General features: G+C 53.0%; 1 protein-coding gene across 1 annotated transcript; it reads left to right on the top strand.

Annotated features, from left to right (window-relative positions):
- Positions 1 to 4,729: 4,729 nt before the first annotated feature.
- On the top strand, positions 4,730 to 7,324 carry EPOP (elongin BC and polycomb repressive complex 2 associated protein). Its single transcript, XM_082070768.1, has one exon. It carries the CDS (start codon positions 5,087 to 5,089, stop codon positions 7,283 to 7,285), a length of 2,199 nt encoding a protein of 732 aa, XP_081926894.1. The 5' UTR covers positions 4,730 to 5,086; the 3' UTR covers positions 7,286 to 7,324.
- Positions 7,325 to 20,949: the final 13,625 nt, after the last annotated feature.

Raw genomic sequence — 20,949 nt, 5'->3', positions numbered from 1 at the left:
CATTGAATAATGTTCACAAACTGGTCATGGAGAAGAAAGGAAAAATCAGAGGGAAACCTGAAAAAGGAGCCTGTTCCATGCAAGTGTCAGGGAATATCTTTGTCCCTGAGCTCATCTAAGGGCATTTTACCAGCCCCAGCATCAAGGTGGCTCCTGGAGCAGGAACTTATTATTTTGAAACCACCCACCACCCCGAAGTGAAGGAGATTTTTTCCCAGCAAGCTAGCCCTGGTTTGTCCGTCTGTCTGTCCTGCAGGCCAGGCTGGTGAGGTTTGGGTTTGCTTCTCCAGGCTCCAATGTAAAAGGTAGCAGAGGCGTTTAAAAAGCCAGTGCACCCATTGATTTGTAGCAATATATTCATTCCCAACAGCTAAAGTGCCTGTCAGGAGTAACTCATTAAAATATGAGGGCACCCAGTGCCTGGAGCTGGGTGCCTTCCCATGGCACCCAGGTTTGTTTACTGTTTGAAATCTAAAATAAAATCAGAATTTCAATATTTTTCCTTGGAAACACCCCTCATATTTGAGCCGAAGGGCTTTCCCACCCTCCCAGCGGCAGCACCAGGCCATCCTGCCCCAGTAAGCACTGGGAAGGTGGGAAGATGCAGCTTCTCCACGCAGGTTTTGAGATGGGAAGTGCCCTGGGGGAGCGTTTTCTCCGTGCAGGGACACGGACGGGCTGTCCCTCGTTGTCCCCTGCATGGAGGGACATGGGCCTCATTTTGGCCACCTCATTTTGCTGTGCTTTGTTTCTCACAAGAAACCCAACTCAGTAAAATTATTCCTTGCGATTGAAATAGTTTAGCAGGGCCGATATTAATTTCTAACCCATTTGTTTCGTGCTAAAGCTAATGTATCACCCCTAAACTCTGTGAATTCCTCCCCATTGCTCTCACCCCAGCTCCCACCAGCAGCATCTTTGTTGTTTTCCTGCTGACACCTGCTTTTGTTTTTCATTATTTCCACGTATCTCCCCCCTCGTCCTCTCCCTGCCGGGGATGCTGAACGTGGGAGACCCACGGGTGAGATTTGAGCTGTCAGAGCAAACTCAAACCCCTCCAGCAAGACAGACCCCGCGTAGACAACCCTCGCAGAGGAGCCCCTCAAATTTCTCCCTAAATGGCTCAACCCAAACTTATTCAGGGTTTTCAATTTCTTAAGAAAATTGGTTTTAATTATGATTTTATTTTTCCCCTCCAAGATTTGATGTCCTTGCCCCAGGTCAAACAGAAAATGAAGCACCGAGAAACCCCCGTGGAAATCCCACGGGAAGCCCCAGATGCGGGGGGGTTGCAGCGGCTCCGGCTCTGTCCCCTCCCCGTAGCCCCGAGAGGGGGGTGGGGAGCCGACCCCGACCCACGCAGGACGGACCCCCCCTGCCCCGAGCCCGCGGACACGCGTGGATCCCCCTCCTCTTCCTCCTCCTCTTCCCCCCGCGCCGTGTGCGCTGCCATGTCGGGCAGCACCGCAGCTCATAAACCCGAGCCCACCCAGGGAGATGCGTGGGGATGAGTTTAGTGGAATGAGCTACCTGAGAAATCGTGTCCCTCCCTTTTTATTTCGCTCCCAGTGCCCCTCCCGTTCATCCACCTCCTCAGGGAGGGGAGAGGGGTAGGGGGACGGGGGTCCTGATAATTTTTGTTGCGGAAACGACCGGTCCTGACAGGTACGAAGGGGAAATCTCCCGGGGTTGCCTCACGGGTGAAGATTCCCGCGGGGACCCCCGGGTTATTGTCCCGGGGGGGTTGGAAACCCCCCCTCCGCCCTTGGGAGCTTCAGCTGGGCTGAGGTGCAAATATACACATACAAATATATAGGTAGAGAGACAGAGACACCCATTTTCCGCAGCAGCATCCCTGGGGCGGTGCGGCCCTGCTCCCCCCAGCACAGCCCCCCCGCGTCCCCGGCCCTCGCGTGGGGCCCACGGAACAGCCCATTCCGTGGCCACGTCCCCGCCAGGCCCGCAGCCGCCCGACCGATGGACATAAAGAAGCTTAAAAACCCCCGTAGAGCGAGCAGAGTCCATACATTTACAAATGGGGGGTGACGGTGCTATAGCGGGGGACAGTGTGCGTGCGGTGAGGCGCCCGTGAGGACACCTATAGCGCAAATATAGGGCACTTTCGGTGCGACTAAATGCATTTGGTTATGAACCACCACCGTGGCCACCACTGTATATATATATATACCTATACATATATATATATATATATATATACGGATTTGCGAAGTATCTGCGTGGCCCACGTCGAGCTGCCTGCGTCCGTATAGACACATCAACACACACACGTATTCAACACGGAACTTTATCCATACCCCAAATATTGTCTATTTGTGTTCCCATTGCCAGAGCCTTCCTGGGAAATGACGTCTCCATACATTGCGCTGCTTCTGAGCCCTGTTTCCTATGGGTGGCGATCAGGGGGCTCCGGGTCCTTTCTAAAGCCCCACAAACGGTCGGGAACAGTTTATTGCGCTGCTCGAACTTTCTTTACAAGTCCCCCCCCAAAAAATAAAATCCCAGCTGCATCAGCACAGAGAGATTTTCTACCAGCTCCTTCCCCCCACCCCACGCTCCCCTCCTCCAGTCTGGCAAAGCTCAGCCTATAGGTAAAATGGCTCTGGCTTTATGTGGAAAGAAAAATACCCGGGATCTCCCTTATATTTGCGAAGGGAAACTCCGGGTTGGCCTCAAGCGGGACTTTTTGTGGTCCCTCGCACGACAGACACTGCGAGAAGCTGCAGAACCCCCTCACCGGCCACTTTCCGTCCATCGCGATGCAAACTCTTCCCCTCCCCTCTGCCCAAACAAAGAGGAATTTGGTGTTTGTGTTGGCCGGCGGACCTTTACTCACAGGAAACTCTCGCCTGTGGAAAACGAGGGTGAAATGTGGTGGTTTAACGTAGCCAGAGCTGGAAAATGGGGTGTTTTTCTTTCCGCAGCAAGGCGAGCGCTGGCGGGGGGTGCGCCCATGGGTGCTGGGGAGGGGAAAAGCCCGGCGGTGATTCCTGGGATCAGGAACCGGGATTGGCACCGGGACGAGCCCTTCTCGTCAGCCGGCGAGGAGGTGAATGCAAATCAGGTGATCTCCGCTCCCAAATTAAAGGCGATGTTGGAGTTATTCGGAATTTTTTTACACGCTCACTCAGGAATGCGCTTCCTCCTCCTCCTCCTCCTCCTCTGGGACTGTTTCTAAATCGGGATCATTTGTGGTTGATTGTACATATAGTTTAACAAATTATTATTACCAAATCACTCGGATTTTGCCATTTGAACCACACACGCACCCCCACAAAAAAAAAAAAAGGCAGAGGAAGACTAAAAGCGACTTTGCATGTGGGAGACAGACGAAGCTTGAAAGGGAGCAGCGTGCGCTGCAGAGCTGCCGCTTCCCTTCCCCCAGAAAGGTTTCCGAGGTAACTGTTTCCCCAAAATTAGCCTCCTGAGCAGAGAGTTAAAATCCCTCGGTCCAGCCTCCGCGGCTCCACTCGCTTCGCTCAAGTAGCTTCAGGTTTATAAAGAAATAGAGGAGCCGGGACAATGGAGCTCCGGCCTGGGTAAGGCTTTGGGGCTTTTTTAATGTTTTATTTTTAAATATACTTTCCCCCCCCCCAGCTTGGAGATAGGAATCTACAGCTCTGTTTTTGGGGCAAACATCGCCTGGTTTGTAAGGCAGAAGGGAGCTACAAAATGCCGAAGAAATCTTGGGACTTAAAGTTTGAAATAAAGTTAAGCAGCGCAAAGGCATGCAAAAGAATTTTACCTTATTTTATTTTTTAAAGAAAGAGTTTGGAAGAAACAGATGCGAAGTGAATAAAGAACGTGTGTGAGTAAAAAGGAATATAAATATATTTGCATTTCTTTTATATTTGCACATATTGCCGATGTTATTGTTGATACCGCGCTCCAGCCCGTGCTCATTCCAGATAATAAATACAGTAATTGGCAATTAATAAGCATTCCACTCGGGCTGAGGGATGAATTGTTGCGGAGTCAATCGTTTTGAACAACTCGGTTAGAGTAATATCTTTCACGCTTTATTAAATCTATACGAACACACACCCATCCCAAAGGAATCCGGGCAGATTTGGGAAGGCGCAGCAACCTCTCACACAACAACCTACGTGAAAAAGAAATTAAGAAAGCTCAAACGCGGAGACAAAGCGGAGGAACCCGCTCTACCACTACCTCGAAAATACGGCAGAATTCGTAATATTTATTATTATTTTTTTTTAAAGAAAAAAGAAACCCCTAACCCCCAGGCTGCCTCTATTGTGTGCGGTGGAGCCGCGGGCGCGCCCGGGGCCGCGCTGCGCGGTGGGTGCGCGGTCTCTGCGCAGCCCGCCCAGGGGTTTCTGAGGGTTTTCGTGCGGGGGGTGTGCGTGTGAAATGTTGGGGTTTGATGACATCACGGGGCCGGAGTTGCCCAATCAGCTGGCGGGTGGCGGGGAGGGCTCGCTGGGGTGTTCCCGGGAATAAACCGGCCGCGGCGGCGGGGCCGCGAGTGCGGAGCCCGGGGAAGGTGGGACCGCACGGAGCTCCCCCGCCTCCCCCTTCCCCCCCCCCCCGCCTCCGCTACCATTTTTCCATCCCCCCCCCCACACCCTGCACCTTGTCGGTAGCTTTGTTTGCTTAAGCATCTCAGTGGCTTCGCACAGCAAAGTGTGTGTGTGGGGGGGTCTGTGCTTGTTGATTCCGCCCCCCCCCCCCAAGAGATTATTTTTGAAGTGGAAGGTGGGGTGCGCGGCCGCGGGGTGGGAGCTGCCCGGGGGGAGCCTGGAGGATGCAAGATGTTTGACTTCTTTATTTTTCTTTCTTTTCTTTTTGCTGGGGAGGGGGAAGACGAGGAGTCGAGCGCCGGTACAGGCGGAGGAACTGGGTGTTTGGAAGATGTTGCAAACCATTGACTGGAGCGTTTGAAAGGGAGATCGACTGCTTTGCCTTTTTTTTTTTTCCTTTTTCTTCCCCTCCCCCCTTCCCCACCTCTCCGGAGGGGTAGGGATGTGTGTGATCAGGGAGTGGAAACAAATATGTCCTTATTTTCAATGCCCCCTTTGAAAGAGAAGAAGTAAATGCTCCTTGCAAAATGTTCCTGACCTGCGAAGGGACCTTCGGAATTGTTCCAGCCACCATGGATTACAATGGGGAAGCCAGGCCGGGGGATTTTCATGCTGGCTATCAAGAAATCGAAGGGATAAACTTGGGATACTTACAGATCAATGGCACCCAGATGTTTGCTTTGGCCCAGGTCCTCAGCGACCTGTTTAAGGATATCCCCAGGACCACCATCAGCAAGAAGATGGAAACCTTAAAGATAAAGAGCCGACGCTGCGATCTCAAAGAGCTCCGGACCCTCAAAGCCATCAACTCGGTGCCCACCCGCGCAGTGAAGTGTTCCCTCATCTCCAAGGCGGACCTGGAGGCTCTTTGCACCTCCTGCAAGAGCCTCAGCCCCCGGAGGAGGAAGAGGAAAAGGAAAAGCAAGAGGAGGGAGCAGCTGCTGCTGCCGGACCCGGGGGAGCTCTTCCCCTGTCCCCGGCCTCAGCTGCTGCCGCCCTGCAGAGCCGGCGGCTGCTGCTCCCCCCCGGCCCCCGCCCGCCCCAAACTGCCCCCCGCTTTCCCCAAGCCGCGCTCGGCACCGGCCGCGCTGCTCCCGCAGCCTTTCCACAGGGCCTTCCCCGCCTTCGAGAAGCCGCCTCGGGGCCGGAGGGGTTACGCTCTGGCGGGTCGGGGGGGGCTCTTTGCCGGTGTCCTGGCCGGGTACCCCCGCGACTTGACGCTGCTGCATCCCGCGGCCGCGCATCCCGCCGTGCATCCCGCCGCGCTCGCCCAGCCGGGCCGGCGCAAGCGGGGGCCCTGCTGTGCCAAGGGGCTCTTCCCGGCGGAGAAGGGGTCCGCGGCCGCCAGGAAAAGCCGCTCCTCCGTCTTCCCCGGCTCCAAGAGGCAGGGAACCTCCGCCGGCTACTCCAGCGATTCGGACTCCAGCCTGGACTTCGGTGGGTCCAGCCCCGCCACGTCCAGCGACTCGTCGGAGGAGGAGGAGGAAGAGGAGGAGGAGGAAGGGGACAGCTCGTGCAGCAGCGAGGAAGGCAGCTCCTCGGAGTCGGAGAGCAGCTCGCTGTGCAGCGGGGACTCGGTGCAGAGCACCCGGTACAGACAGGCGGCTCTGCCCCGCTTCCAGCCGCAGCCCCCCCGGGAGCCCCTCAGTGAGGAGCGCCCCGCCGAGCCCCCCCCGAGCGTGGGCAAAGCCCTGCGCCCCGACCCCAACCTCCTCTTCCTCTCGCAGCAGCTCTGGGCCAGGACTTTGCGAGCATCAACTTTGGAAAGTTTGAGCCCGGTTCTAGCCCTAGGCTCAGGGGCCCAGCCGCTGCCGGAGCTGTACGCAAAGCAGGAGGCCTCCCCTTCCTCCTCCTCCTCCTTCTCCTCCTCCTCTTCCTCCCCCCCTCCCTCCCCGAGCAGCACCCCTGGGGGGGCTCCGCAACAAAAGGAGGGAGGCTTTGGGGACGCGGAGCCCTGCGCCAAAGGGAAGGATTTGCACAAAGATGCCTCGAACAATAGAGCCTCGTTAGGCCCCAGTGACCAGGCAGAGAGGCAAAGCGGAGCTTTAACCGGGCGAGCGCCTTCCCCAGAGCCGGTCCCGGGCTCGGCCCCGCAGCCCCCGGCTCAGGAGCCGCCGGGGAACCTCGACCCGTCCCCAGCCGGGGAAACGGGGGAGCCCCGGCGGGAGCACTTTGACCGGCTGATCCGGCAATCCAAGCTGTGGTGTTACGCCAAAGGGTTCAACCTGGACGGGAAAAGTTTGCGGCACGGAGGGAGGACGGAGCCTTGTAAAGCCGCAGAGCTCAAATCCTCCGGCTCCAAAAGAGCAGAGAGCCCCAGCACCTTGTCAAACAAAGCTTTGAAAGGCAATGGCTCGGAAAGGAATGCCAAGCGCAGACGCCTTGCCAGAGGCGCTGAGGCAGAAAGGCAACAGAGCTCCTCTAAAGGGAGGCCACAAAAGACTCCGAGGAGAAATGCCAAAAAGGGAAACACTCACTGCAAACGCCTCGGCAGCGCCGGGCCCACCCCGCCTCGGAATTCCTTCAGCCTCATGGGCAACTTCCCCTGTATTCCCTCCCTGGTCGTGGGGGAAGATGGGGACCTGTGTCCTGCCTCCTCCTTGGGGGTTAAAAACTCCTGGGTCCTCTCCAAAACTCACCCGCTGTGGAGCTGGCACTTGGGGGGCAACGCCATCCCGGTGCCCCCCAGCCTCAAATTCCGGGGCTATAGCTTGGAGGATCTCTAAGGACAGCGCACGGCCCGGAGGAAAGGTTTACATGCAACAGATGAGAGCTGCAGGGGGGGCGGGAAGGGGTCCCGGGCGGGGCGGCCGGGCCGGGGTGCCCCGGGGGCTGAGGGGGGGCCAGCGGACCCTCCGTCCCGCCGACCGCCGGGGCCGCTCCCGCTGGGGGTGTCCGGGCGGGAGGTGGGTGCCCGGAGGAGCCTTGGGGGTCCCGGGGGGGTATGGAAGCGTTTCGGGGGGGGTGCGAGTGTATGCACGGCTTCGGCAGGGGGGAGGACGGAGGCTTTCCCAGCTCTGGGATCTTTTTTTGTCCGTGTGCCAGGGTCCGATGTTGCTTTCGCGATGAGTTTTAAGGGACGAAGCTAAAACACGCGATCAAACCCGGGGTAGGGGGCGGACGGACGCCTTCCCACCCCCCTAAACCTACCCCCCACACGCTCTGCTGCCAAACGCGATGGGTTATTCCCAGGAAAGGGATTTGGGATGAACCGCAGCTCGGAGGGGAGGGAAGGGGCTCCCGGCCCCGCTCCCGCCGCCCCTTCTCCCCTCTCTCTCTAGATACCAAAAAAAACCCCACAGAAAAGGAGGAAAGAATAGGCCCAAATTCTCCCTTTTCCTCCATAAATGCGTTGGATTAAACTAATAATAATCACACGCAGAGAGAAATAATGATATCACGCAGCACAAACACTCCTTTTCGGTCCGACTCAATCCCGGCGAAATTGGGAGCAGCTACTCCAAATAACTATATTAATAGCGATGTAATGTTTTCTGTCTGCTTAAGAGCCAGGAAGAAAACACCGACTTTAAAAAGAGCAGGAAATTCTGTTTGTTAAAAGAAAACAGGAGGCTTTGAGGAGAAGTTATTTGAAACCGCTGCATGTATATTAAAAAAAGAAAGAAAAAAAGAAAGAAGTGAGTTGTTTGCTGGATAATAACCCCAACTCTGATAGCCTAAAGGTAGCAGGCCTGTAAAAGCTTTACGGGCACAAGAAATGGGATCCAGGAGCATTAGCAATAGGGTACAGATGGACAATTTGATCCCTCCCGAGCTCCGGGGTGGAATGCGGGGAAGAATGCGGGGGGAATGTCCCTCTGCTCTGCAGAGGAAATCATATCCCAGTTTAACTTTTCTTGCAAACCAGTGGCTTTGTAACTGGCTCTTTTGACTATTTCTGATGTGATTTCCACCCCACTTTGGCATCAAAGCCCGACGGGCTCTCTGAAGTCCGCTCTGTTTTGGAAATGTTGGGTAAATCAAAGCTGATTTTTTTGGTGGGGGGGAATGTGGGGGAGGTTCTTTTTCATTCCCTCTTTGCAGCAGCAAATCCTCGGAGCCCACGGCCGGGGATCCCGCTCTGGGATTGCTCTTTTCTCCCCCAAATCTCTTCACAGCGCCCTTTTTTTTCCCGTGGAAAGGGAAACGAAAGGAGAATAATCGCAAAATTCAAAAGAAAAATATTCAGATCTGGCCCAGCCCGTTTTGATTTTTGTTTTGTTGGTTTAATTCCATCAGCGCGTAAAAAAAGCGACATTTTTAAGCTCAAGCGTATTTTGCCTCTATTAAGCGATGTTTTTCTTGGAGGTGGCGAATTGTTGCTAAAAGCGATGTTTGTTTTATTTGGGTTTTTAGCGGGTTTTTTGGTTTACTGCGTTTTCTTGTTTACTTCACCCGTCCCTCCCATGCTGAGCAAAAGAGGGGGATTTCTCCTGCCTCCCAAATATTCACGTTTTATACCCGCGGTTACCAACAAAATATGAAAGACCAACAACCAAACTGTGTAGGAGCCACAAAAGCCGATTTGGGGGAGTTTGCCCGTTTTCCGTGTTAATTCCAGAGCACGATCGCTCTCTCTCTTCCCTCCCCCGATCCCCCCAAATCCGTGTTGGGTTAAAAATGTATTTTCTAGGAAAAACCAATAAAATGTAAAGGGAAGGCCGGTGGGACGGAGCGGTGCGGAAGGGACACTCGGCCGCACAAAGCGGGGAGCGGGCAGGAAATAAACCCATGAGATCCGAGCTGGGGATGAACGCTAAAATATTATATATATATATATATATATATACACACATATATATATATATTTAAAAGAAAGGAAAAAAGGCAACAGACCGCAGCTCCGTCTGCCGCGGGCAGGACCAGCCAAATAACTCAGGACTATTTTCTAAGGGGTAGAAACACCTCGGGAAGGGCATGCGGGAGGTGAGCGGCACCCACGCGTGTGCAGCTCCCCCGACATTTCCCTCTGTGTATATCTGTGCGTTTGTAGCAGTGGGTGTGTGGAAACACACGGCTTTTCACCCACGCTGCGTGTGCGGACGTTCAGGCTCGACACGCCCGGACACATTTCTCTGCTCGCACATTCCGTGCGGGTTTCTGTGTATAATGCAAGGGGGTTGTGAATACGATGCAAAATACCTCATAACTTTCCGCACAAACGCACCCCCAACGGCTCCCCCAGCAGCGCAACCATCCCGTTCGCAGCGAGCAAGAATAATCCTAAAACAATAATAATCCCCCATTTGTTTTTAAAGGAGTTGTAAGGAAATTAAGCGATTAAAAATAAAGAAAGTAATCTTCCTAGCAACCCTCCAGCAAGGGGCTGGAGAAGATGGTGGCGATGCATCGAAAGTAAAATAAAGAAGCATTAAAAATAATAAAGAAAGAAAAGACAAACTGTTATCTAAAATAGCGCGTTTTGGACTTAAAAAATGAGCAAGGCCAAGCGGCCGCTGGTTGGAAGAAGCGAAACCTCTGCGGGACACAATGAGCCGGGGGAGGGAGCGGTTGGAGCGAGCAAACTAGTTCTGGTTTGGAGTAAAAGACCGACTCGCATCGCCAGGACCGGATAAAGGGTAGAAAGGCACCTTTATAACATTAGTGACGTTGCTTTATTTCCAAACGGGTGCAAAAGAAGCAAAAACTGGTTTTTTTTCCCCCATAATCACGTTGGTGTAGGTAGGACAAAACGGAAAGTATCTTGTAAAAATAAAAAAAAATAAAGAAAACTTTTATTAAAGGGTGCTGCTTTTAAAAATGCAGCCTGCTTTAGACTCAGGAAAAATCTCAGCTTGGATGCGGTGTGGTGCTTTGTAATCACGGTTTGTAAGGGTTTATTTGGGGGCCGGGGGGTTCAGGGACCTTTGCTCTCTCTTTGCGTTGCTGGATTAAAAATCCCCATCCAGTGGGTTCAAAAATGTGGGTCACTTCATGGGTGTTTCTGTGCTGGACCCCCAGCCCCAGGGATGCTTTTCCCAGGGATAGTTTATTTTTGGGGGGTGCTGTGGATGGGGAGGGGAGTTATTTCCCTGCTGCCTCCCTCCCCCCCGGCCTCATACATTGAAAAATAACCACCCAGGGGAGGAAAGAGCCTTTTCCAGCCATGTATTGGGTTTTCCGTTTCGATTTACTGTACCTTTATTTATTTGAAGTTGTTGTAAGTATATGACGATGAAAGTGTTAATTCCTGCGTGCAATATGGAATCTAGGCTGAGAAATAAATACCTTTTCTTTTTCTTTTTTAAAGGACTGGCTGATATTGGGGTTTTTTGGAGGGGGGTGGGTGGGCTGGCTGGTGTTTGTGGGAGCTGCGGGTGTTCGCTTTGGGGGGGTTATTCATTTGTACACGCAGAGCGTGTGTGCGTTCGGACCCACGGCGGTTGTGTGGCGGGGGGTGCGTGTCAGCCTGCGCCGCTGGGCTCCGTCCAGCTGTGGCTTCGCACATCTGGCTGTGCGTGTTTAGTTAGATTATCCGGAACGCGCCCACTCCGCCCACACCCCCCGTGTGGGACCCTTGTGGGCCTGTTCCGTGTCCCCACGTGTCTGTGGGCACGTCCTGAGCTCCGCACGCCTGTGACGTGTGTGTCCTTCACCCGTGCGGGGGGGTGCGCACGCATGTGCTTTGGGTTGGGTGATGCGCGCCCCAAATGAGCCCCGTTTCCCTGGACATTTAATTGGAAATCGATAGCTCCTTCCCTCTAATTTGGAGGCCGGAGACTGTTCCCCAAACATGTGTTTCTATTTTGAGGGCCTCAGGACTTAGTGCCCTTTATGGAAGGAGCACTTCGCGTTTATTTTTAAACCTCGACCCAAGCAAAACGGCCGAAGGCTGGAAGATCCCTCTGGAGCAGCATCGGTAGAACCAGGTTCAGACCCAAACCCAACGTGGATCAGAGAAGCGATCCACAGAAGTGGGTTTTTATCTGTGCAATGTGCGTTTTAAAGTCTGTTATTCTGGCTCTGGGTGGGGAGGGTGAAATTCTGACCTGGGAAGAATTTGCCCGGCTCTTTCACAGCCAGAAAGATTCTCTCTCCGAACCGAGAAAACCCGAGAGAGAAACAAAACGCACCCCAAGTCAGGACCTCATTAGTTGTGATTAATAATCAGGTATTATTCGATTGCCACAAAATCGCGCCATGACCTCCCTTTGGCAGGTAAAAACCCCCTTAGAAATCACCGAAATCTAAATCACACCAGCATATCGATCTGCAAACCAGGAACGCGGCGCTTCAAACCTATTCGCGGCTTTTTCATTTGCCCCCTTGTTTTCCCCCCTTTCTGGCCGGGAGGAATCCGAATTTAAACGTAAAATGTAAACCAACATTTAACATTTGGAGAGGCAAATCCTGGGAGCAGCCAAAGCGACCCCGGCGGGGCCGCACCGGCTCTAATCGCAGCCAAATGACCCTGCTATTATTATTACTATTATCTTTTAAAGAAGGTAATTTAATAATGACGTTAATTATCTGTAGGGACCTGCCGGGCCCCCTCCCCAGCCCGTAGATTTGCGGCTGTTTTCTGCCCCCAAAACAACTTTAGGGACGGAATCTGCAGCCCCGGAACAAGGTGTGGGGGGAGTCTTTGCATTTATTTAATGTAGTGTCAGGGTGTTAATGATAAATTAGATGGCAGAGGAGGGGCTCGGAGGAACAGCAAGCTGTGAGAAAAAAAGCAGCGTAACCCCCTCCCAGGGCTGGGCTGGGGGAGGGAGGGAGCGGGGGGGCCGGGGGGTGAGGGATTAAGTGTCACTAAAGGCCTTTCATTTACCATGTTTACATGTAGTCAATAGAAGAGAATGGACAAGGGTTTATTGTGAGTTATGAGGCTCTTTCGAACTCCCATGTTATCAATATCTCCCTCTTTAAAAAAAAAAAAAAAAGCGGGGAAAAACTGAAAAAAAAATTAATCTTTTTAGAGAAAATTATTTTTTTTTAGAGGAAACTAATTGTTTTTAGAGAAAAAACAAAGCGAACCAAAAACCAACCCGAAGTTACCCGCCAACCTTTCGGGAAGGTGGGAGCCCGGGCCTCCCGGTCAGCCCACAAAGCTCTTTGGAGGATCCTTCAGCTGTTCCATATAAATCTACGGGCTCAATAGGTGGAGTTTATGCTTTTAGCAATTGAAAGAAATTACCCTAAATGAGGCCATATGGGAAACTGTGCTCATCCTCCCCCCCGCCCCGCGTCCCTCCTCCCCAAAACTGGGGGAGGATTTTGAGTGTCCTTTGTCAATAAAAGGAGGTTTTTGGGGCCGGGGCTGGTGCGCGGCTCTGGTTCTCGTTCCGTCCCGGGGTTGGGGCGAGGAAAATGCCCCTAAATCCTGACTTGGACACACCCCGCGCCCAACACCCCGCGCCCAACACCCCGCGCCCAACACCCCGCGCCCAACACCCCGCGCCCAACACCCCGCGCCCAACACCCCGCGCCCAACACCCCGCGCCCAACACCCCGCGCCCAACACCCCGCGCCCAACACCCCGCGCCCAACACCCCGCGCCCAACACCCCGCGCCCAACACGGAGCCAGGCTGCTGTTATCCCTCGGACCCGTTTTACCCCCATTTCACCCCAATTGCCCCTCTGCGTGCTGGGGTCCTGCACACTCAGGGCGTTTACCTGGAATTCCATTTCCCCTGCACTTTTACACACTGGGCTCATCCAGCCTTTTAATCAGCTAGAAATCATCACCCGCCTGGGCGACTGCTTGTAATTAACCATTCGTTACAGCGGTTTAACCCCCCCCCCCCCCAAATAACTGAAGACCTTGCATAGGAAACTTGGGATGAAAGCAGAAATGACCCGTGGGGATGTGCTGTGGAATGAATCTCCCCAGCCAGGCGCAGCGAGGCCCACGCACTGTGGTTTCCAACACGGTGAAAACTCCTCCTCGACTCACGCAAAAGGGTTATTTTCCAGCCGTTCTTTGACTTCTCATCAGAGGTGACTTTGGGGAATGAAAGAAAAGGTAAAATAACAAAAACGCTGCTGTTAGACTTATAATTTTATGTTCTTAGCTCTGATTTGATGTATTAGCATCTCGCTTGTGGATACTGATGTTACTTCCCTGGCGCGGCGTAAACAGGAACATCATTAACAAGGGATAAAGGTGAATCCAAAGCCACTGAAGTCTGGATTTTGGGAGCAGAATTGTATGAGGGACCAACTCAGCCCCGAAAGGCAATGGGAGCGAGGGCAGGGATGCGGGTGCCCCGTCTCCCCTCCCCAGCCCTTTTCCCAGCTGTTTCCAGGCTGGAAAACCCTGAGCCAAAGTGGTTTGGTGTGCTGGAGGTTTGTCGTCTCTGCCGCTGTTGTCCCTGTTGGGTCGGTGCTCAGATACTCCCAGCAGCACAAATATTAATACATAAATACACGTGGAAGCGAATCACTTCCAATGGGGCGAATAACTCTCATTCTTCGCTTGTATATTTGTATTTTTCCTGTTAATTCCCGTTTTCCCCCCTGTGTTCATCAAGGTGGGATTCCCTGCTCTGAATGGTGCCCCAAGGGAAAGAATCACGCACAAAAGCTCCTTACACCCCCAAATCGACCCAGGGACACTGGGTGTCACTTGAGGGTGGCTGCTGGGCACCCATCATGTGTCCTGAGTGGGGACAGGGCCTGGTAGAGCTGGGGACGAGAGGGCAGGATGATGTTACAACACCCCCATTTCATTCCTTATTTCCATTTCTTTTAGGACTGGGAAGAGGAAACGGCACCGAGGGAACTGGGGAAGGAGAAGGCGACTGGGTGGGGAGCAGCATCCTTGGGAGAGCAGGACTGGGAAGGATGGAAGGGGGGTGTCACCTGGCTGTCCCCCCTCCCTGGGGCTCCCTAAGGAGGTGGCGGGGTCAGGGCGGCTGGTGGCCTGGCTGGGGGGGCTCCCCGGGTGTCAGCTTTCCCTATCTCGCCCGAAAATCTCGGCAGCCTGAACTCTGTGAACCCGGGGAGGGACCAGATGTGCTCCCCCCAGCTGTGCGCTCTCTCTCTCCCCAGCTGTGGCTCATCCAGCTGTGCTGCCCGGGGGGAGGGGGGAGAAGCCCCTTTCAGTTGGTAATGGGCTGCCCAGCAGCGTCCTCACCCTGCGGTGTGGGGTGGGGGCACGGGGGGTGCAGGGCTGGATGTGGTGCCCAGGTTGGGGTGTAAACACAAGGGATGTGGGTCCCTGGGGTGCAGGTCGGGATGAGGGTCCCCGGGTGCATGTTGAGCCCCCAAAGGGGAGGTTTCATTTCCCCACCACACTTCGCAATATTGTACATTTGGTTTTGAATCAGGCGATTACAGGGCAGAGTCGTGTCTGCTGTGTGCTCCGCATCCCATTATTTCCATTATTAATCCTTGCTGCTCCTGCAATTATAATGATAATTTCAGCACTTACTCTTTCACTAAAAACGCTGGTACTGAGACTTCGTAAAATACTTCCGTGGAGGAGAAAAAACCCCCATTAATAGCAGTTTGTGACAGAAAATCGTTCGGGCTCTGCTGTCAGCATGCCTGCTAATACCTGAATAATTAATGCCAGACTTTCCCCCCCCCCCCCCCCTTCAAATATTAACATGTTTAGAATCCTTGTCACAATCGAACGCCCCTCCTTGAAATTAGTTGCCAGGAAAGATAAGGAGGGGCACGTGGTTTTCAAAATAGCCTTTTTTTTTTTTTAATGTGAGAAAAATTGAGGCAAGAAAGAGGTATCGAGGAATCTGGTGTGTGTTCCGCTTTGTAACTTTTTGTGGGTAGAAATGCGTGCGGCTGCATTTGTGTGGGTTTTTGGGTGTATGTAAGTCCACGTGTGCAAATATATAATATATAAAATAACCCCAGCTTGTGCTCCAGAGATCAGGGGGAAAACCGGGGTGGGTGGGATTGGAGCTGCTGTCGGGGAAAGTCAAATGACGCCACCCTGACCATCCTCCCCGTATATACATTTATAACGTCCCAAGGGTGCAGCTCTGTCTCTCTTGGTTTAAAACAAAACCAGCCAAGAGTCTTGAGGGTCAAAAGGGAGGTGGGGGAGGGCTTTTCTCTACCTACCCCCAGACAAAGATCCCTTTGAATCTAATCAAGCAGAAAAGAAACCCCTTTCCTGTGTGTTTTTGTACGAGGGGAGAGGGGTTAGGGCTGCCCTGGAAGGTAAAAGGAAAGGAGATCCCATTTTTCCTTTCAACAATGAGATCTTTATAAATGTTCTCAAAAACGCCCCAACAAAACCCAGCCCCAAGAGTGGCAGGACGTTGCTGCGTGGACAAGGCGAAGGTGGGGTCAGGGCGATGGCCCAGCAGGAGGGGACGCGGGGGGACACGCAGGGGACGGCAGGTGGAGGGGTGAGATGTGATTTGATGGTTGATTTTCTGCAGGGGGAGGGTTTCCAGTGCTCCCACCCTGTTCTGACACCCCCGGAGCCCTCGCGGCCAGCTGTGACCAGCTGATGGCCTCCAGATTGTCCCTCAGCGGGTCTCATCCTGTCTCCATCCACACCAACTGCAAAACTTCCCCAAAGCCCCATTTCCCATTGTCTGTCGCCACCAAAGCCCAGCGAGGAGCCCAAAGCCTGTGCTTGTGTTGGAGGAGTTTTTCTTCCATGATGAGGATCCCACTGGGATGGTCTGCAGGATGAGGATCCCACTGGGATGGTTTGCAGGATGAGGATCCCATTGGGATGTGCTGCAGGATGAGGATCCCACCGGGATGTATTTCAGGATGAGGATCCCATTGGTATGTGCTGCAGGATGAGGATCCCACTGGGATGCGTTGCAGGATGAGGATCCATCCCACTGGGATGCGCTGCAGGATCAGGATCCCATTGGGATGGTTTGCAGGATCAGGATCCCATTGGGATGCACTGTAGGACTTGCAGCATCACCCAGGGAACCTCCACAGCCTGGGGGGTCTTTGCTGTGCTGGAGCTCATGGAATCCCCATATGGGGAGCATTGGGGTCCCAGCATGGGTGCGTTGGCAGCACCACTCTCTATGTGCTTTTTATCAATGTCATGACAAAATGATCCCTGTCCCCCCTGCAAAAAAACACCCCAATTTATCACTATACATGCACTCACCCCAGGTCCCCGAGGGCGTAGCGGTGGCAGGAGCCCGGTTGCTTCCTTCCAGCCCCATGAGCCCCACGCTGCAGCACAGACAAGGCCTCAGATGCTGCTTTTTACATCCTTTTAACTAATACCACATGACAGTGATTTAAGCTAATCAGCACAGCCTCCCCGTGTCAATGCAAGAATCCTCATAACCTCGCTGTTTACATTAAGTACAGCAGCGTTTCAGCTATAAAAGCACTTTCAAACTGACATTAACTGCGGTGTAACGATGTTAGATTGACTGGAGTTGGGTCAAACACTTACCCAGAGCCTGCTAGAAAGAAGCTGCCATCAATTTTATTGCACAAGCGTTAGGCTGGAGTGGTCCTTGCGAGGCCGGACTTCCCCTGGGCTCACAGAAGCCGCTTTGCGTTTCTGCGCCGATGTTCCGTACCGCTCTCCCTTGCCCATTTGCAGCCTTGTAGGACCTTTTTATTTAATGCTTTTGCTTGCAAACCTGGTTACCCACGAGGTGCTGGAGGCGGCTGCAAAATCGCTTTGCTTCTCTTCCTGCCTCTCTGCCGGAATCTGCCATCACCGTCTCAGCCCACAAGGCTGCTCCCGATTTCACACCCCTGTGTGTGAACGGGAGCTGCAGCGTGGGGGAGAACCCCCAGGACCGCGAGGTTTCTCCTCCCCATAGACCTTCAGCTGCAGGGAAGGGGAATAAACCACAGCGCTGTGATTTCTGCCTGTGTGTGCATCGCTTCAGCGGAAAATGTATCGTGGAAATAATGAAACCAATATAAAAGTGATGCTTAGAAAACACTTTGGATACACAAGAGTTATATATATACATATTTTTTTTTTTTAGAGGGTGGTGCAGCTTTTCTCCATAGCTGCAATCAAACAGGCTGGTAATGAACTTGTTTCCTTGTTCACCCTCCGCAGCTGCCCCATCCCATCAGCGACCCCAGCAGGGGCTGCACAGCAATAACCCCCCGGCAGGAGGAACCCATTGGCATTAAGAGTATAATTGTGAGTATTTTCCCGGAGCTGCTGCGGCTGGTGCTGCCACACGGTGGCAATATCTACCCGGGAGTTGCTGCTGCTGCCTGCACAGGTAAGGAGGCGGGTTTGCCTAGAATTTGGGGTATTTTACTCATTTTTCTCCTTGTATTTTGGCTGAGAAGCGTTGGTGTCTCCTACAAGGGCCAGGACAGGACTTTTGAGCAGGGCCTGAGGGCTGTTGGTTTTAAACTAAGAAGAGAGACCCCACAGTCTCTCTCAGGATTATCCAGCCAAAATCCAGCACTGAACCAGGTCCTAACAACCAGGTCCTAAATGGTTTGAGAGGCTTTAACCAGTAAGTTTTTTATGCCCTTTTTTGCAGTTTGACTTTGCTTTCTGTTAGTTTTGTAGTTCCTTTTTTTTTGGTGCATTTTTGAAGTTTGTGTTCATTTTTAATTTTGCAGTTTGGTTTTTATTTTTACACTTTTAAAAAGTTTTTGCATTTTTTGGTCTTGTTTTATAGTTCCATATTTTTTAGTCCTGCTCAGGACTGTCCCGTATCACCGTTCTTCATGGGGATCAAGCCCCTTTCTAGTGTGGACCGTTCCTATCAGGATCGGCCCCTCCTGGGCTGCGCAGCACTGCCCCCTATCGCTCGAGTCCCTGCACTCCCCTGGCAGCGCCTCGTGCCCGGGGGCACGGATCAAAGGCCACACTATGGGAGGGGGGCGAGTGACCCGGCCGGGACTCGAACCCGCGACCGCTGTCTTAGGAACCCCGCGCCTTATCCATTGAACCACTGGGACTCTGTGACTGAGATTTCAAAGTGGTTTTGCATTTTCTATTGGGATGAAAAGTCTGTGCTTTTCTTTTGTTTGTTTTTTGGGTTTTTGGTGGGTTTTTTCGGGATTTTTGGTGTTTTGTGTGGTTTTTTTGTGGTTTGTTTTTTAAAGCCAGTGGAAGACCCGCAGAGCTGCCTGCTTACTGAAGCATTTTTCTTCCCTACTGCCTCAAAACATTGACTTGATCTCTCTTTACACTCTTTCCCTATAAATTAAATTGTGAAACGGAGTGTGTTATACTTTAAAGGGAGCAAAATCCCAACGTACGTCTCAGTTCTTTTCCTTTAACTGGAAAACTTCTCCACACCAATTATTTCAGGCGAACGAGTTCGATTTCAACCAGTTGGAATTTTCAATGAGAAATATTTAATCACAACACTCCCAAACAGCCCTACTGTTAGCAACCAACAGCTGCGTGCATGTTCGTTAGCCCGGGCGCTGACGAGGTGCTGAGCAGCAGCCGGGGCTGAATGTTCTTCTCCCACCCTAGGGATGTTTCTGGGAAAACAGGAGGATTTTTGGAGCATGAGGGCTCAGGGGGGTCCTTGTGCTGGGTCCTTGGGGGTGGGTGCTTATATTTGGAGGGGGTGCTGGGGGTGACACTACATCTGCCCTGCAGGGAGGGATGGATGGGGAAGAGAAGGGGATGGCACCAGCTTGCTGGAGGGGAATTGAGGTTCTGGGGTGTTTTCCAAGCTCAGGGAGTGAGTGATGGCGTTGGCACCCATCTCCAGCCCATCACCTCTAAGGGGGGAGCCCACCCTGTGATTGATGGGCAGCACCCCCGTGTGTGTTACCCCAAGAGCACTCAATGGACCAAGCAAAGCTGCTCCTCCAGGAAGGCTGATGTGGGGGGGTCCGGATCCCCCTTTCCTCTCTGCAGCCCCTCCAGATCCGCTGATCTTCCCCTTTTCTCCCCCCAACCCATGAGGCTCCTGAGACAAAAGCCACATCAACCACTTTTATTTCAAAACACGAAATAAAATTAACTAGGGGGAGAGGGGGAGCGAGCTCTTCTAAAGAGCACCAAATTGTGTTACCATGGAAACGGGAGGAGAAGCCCAGTAGCTGATGCTCTCCTGGGGCTCAGGGCTGGCTGTATCAGCCGAGATGTTTTCTCATCTCTCATCCTTTCTTCTTCTTCTGTTTTTTTTTGCCTTTCTACCCTTTTGAATTTGTCTCAGTGACTCGGCACTGGCCAGCAGCCCTGGCTGCCGGCTCGGGGGCTCTGCCCTCTCCTTGCCCGCAGGGCTGTGGGCAGGGAGGCTGTTCTGCACAATCTGCCCTTTGCCCATCTCCTGTCTGTCTGGAGGTCGTGGGAGCTGTTTGGTTTCCAAAGCTGAATTTGGGGAAGGCAGGAGCTCAGGGAAGCACCCCCCACATCCTGCTTCTGGCTCTGCCTCCTCTGTTCTTTAACACTCTTGTAGCTTTGGAAATCAAAACGTGCTGTTAAAAACCAACCCCCCAGTCCCGTCTCTATGCGGAGCGATGGTTTCAGGCTTTCTGCAGACTCTGATGTGTGTGGAGCACGTTTAGCTGGGGATAGTGCTGTGTCCCTGGGGGGCTCCTTGTGATGTGTGAGACCCCAAAACTGGCTCAGGGACGCTCTGGGGAGAGGATAAAGCTCTGGCTGGACGTGTGGCTCGTGGCAGGGTCACAGCTGCCTTGTCACAGCAGCCTGTGGCACAGGAACATGTTGTCACCTGCTAACCCGGACAGGTAAGAATCTACCACCCATCACTCCCCATCATCTCTCTGCCTGTATAATTCACAGCCTTAAAGCCGTTTCAGTCAAAGGAGAAGGAATTGCAAGCTCTTGACTTCAGGGAACCATTGATTGAAATCTCTGCAAGGCCAATTTGCTTCTTGATCGCTCCCAAATCAAATCACTTCAGCCCACATTAGAACTCAACGAGGGTGTGCGGATGCCGAGGTTCCTGCCCGGCTACCAGGGAGGGTCCCCCCGTGCCGCAGCTGCTGCCCCAGGCAGCTGCGATGCTCCGGGTCTGGAAGTAGTTGGCAAAGTATTTAGGGGAGGGGAAAAAAGTGCTGTAGAAAGTAATACTTAATTAGCCCCAAGAGGAGCATTAATTGGCAGTCTTAATTTGAAGCCTTGCCACAGCCTGTTGTATTCCTACACCATTTAGCATAAAATGGGGCTAGAAGCTAATTTGTAGGTCACGGTGATTTGATGGCATATGGAGGGACTGTGATACCCAAGCCCGGGCAGCCAAGGGAGGGGGCAATGGTAGCATATGCCACCTGCCCCGTGAGCTGCCCTTCCTCATCCCTTGCCCCTTTTCCTCCTTTAAAACTGTGCTAATGCCATCGCCCTGCTCCTGGCTTTACTTGTGAGGCTTCGTGATGAGCAGGGGCTGCGTTCCCTCTCTCCAGGTTTGCTGAACTGCTCCACGCCCCAGCCTGGGTGGGGGGTTTCGTGTGCTCCTGGCTACACCTCAAGTTATAACTGGGGAGGAAAACGTTTGAGTTGATGAGTTGTGTGTTCCTCTG

Source organism: Streptopelia decaocto (genome assembly GCF_964273445.1).
Source record: "Streptopelia decaocto genome assembly, chromosome: 22".
Taxonomy (NCBI): Eukaryota; Metazoa; Chordata; class Aves; order Columbiformes; family Columbidae; genus Streptopelia; species Streptopelia decaocto.
The sequence above is the reverse complement of the archived record's forward strand: the minus strand, read 5'-3'. Positions and strand labels throughout refer to the sequence as shown.

Coding starts and splice junctions, on each gene's coding strand:
- EPOP (XM_082070768.1), top strand. CDS start 5,087: ATGTTCCTGACCTGCGAAGGGACCTTCGGAATTGTTCCAGCCACCATG.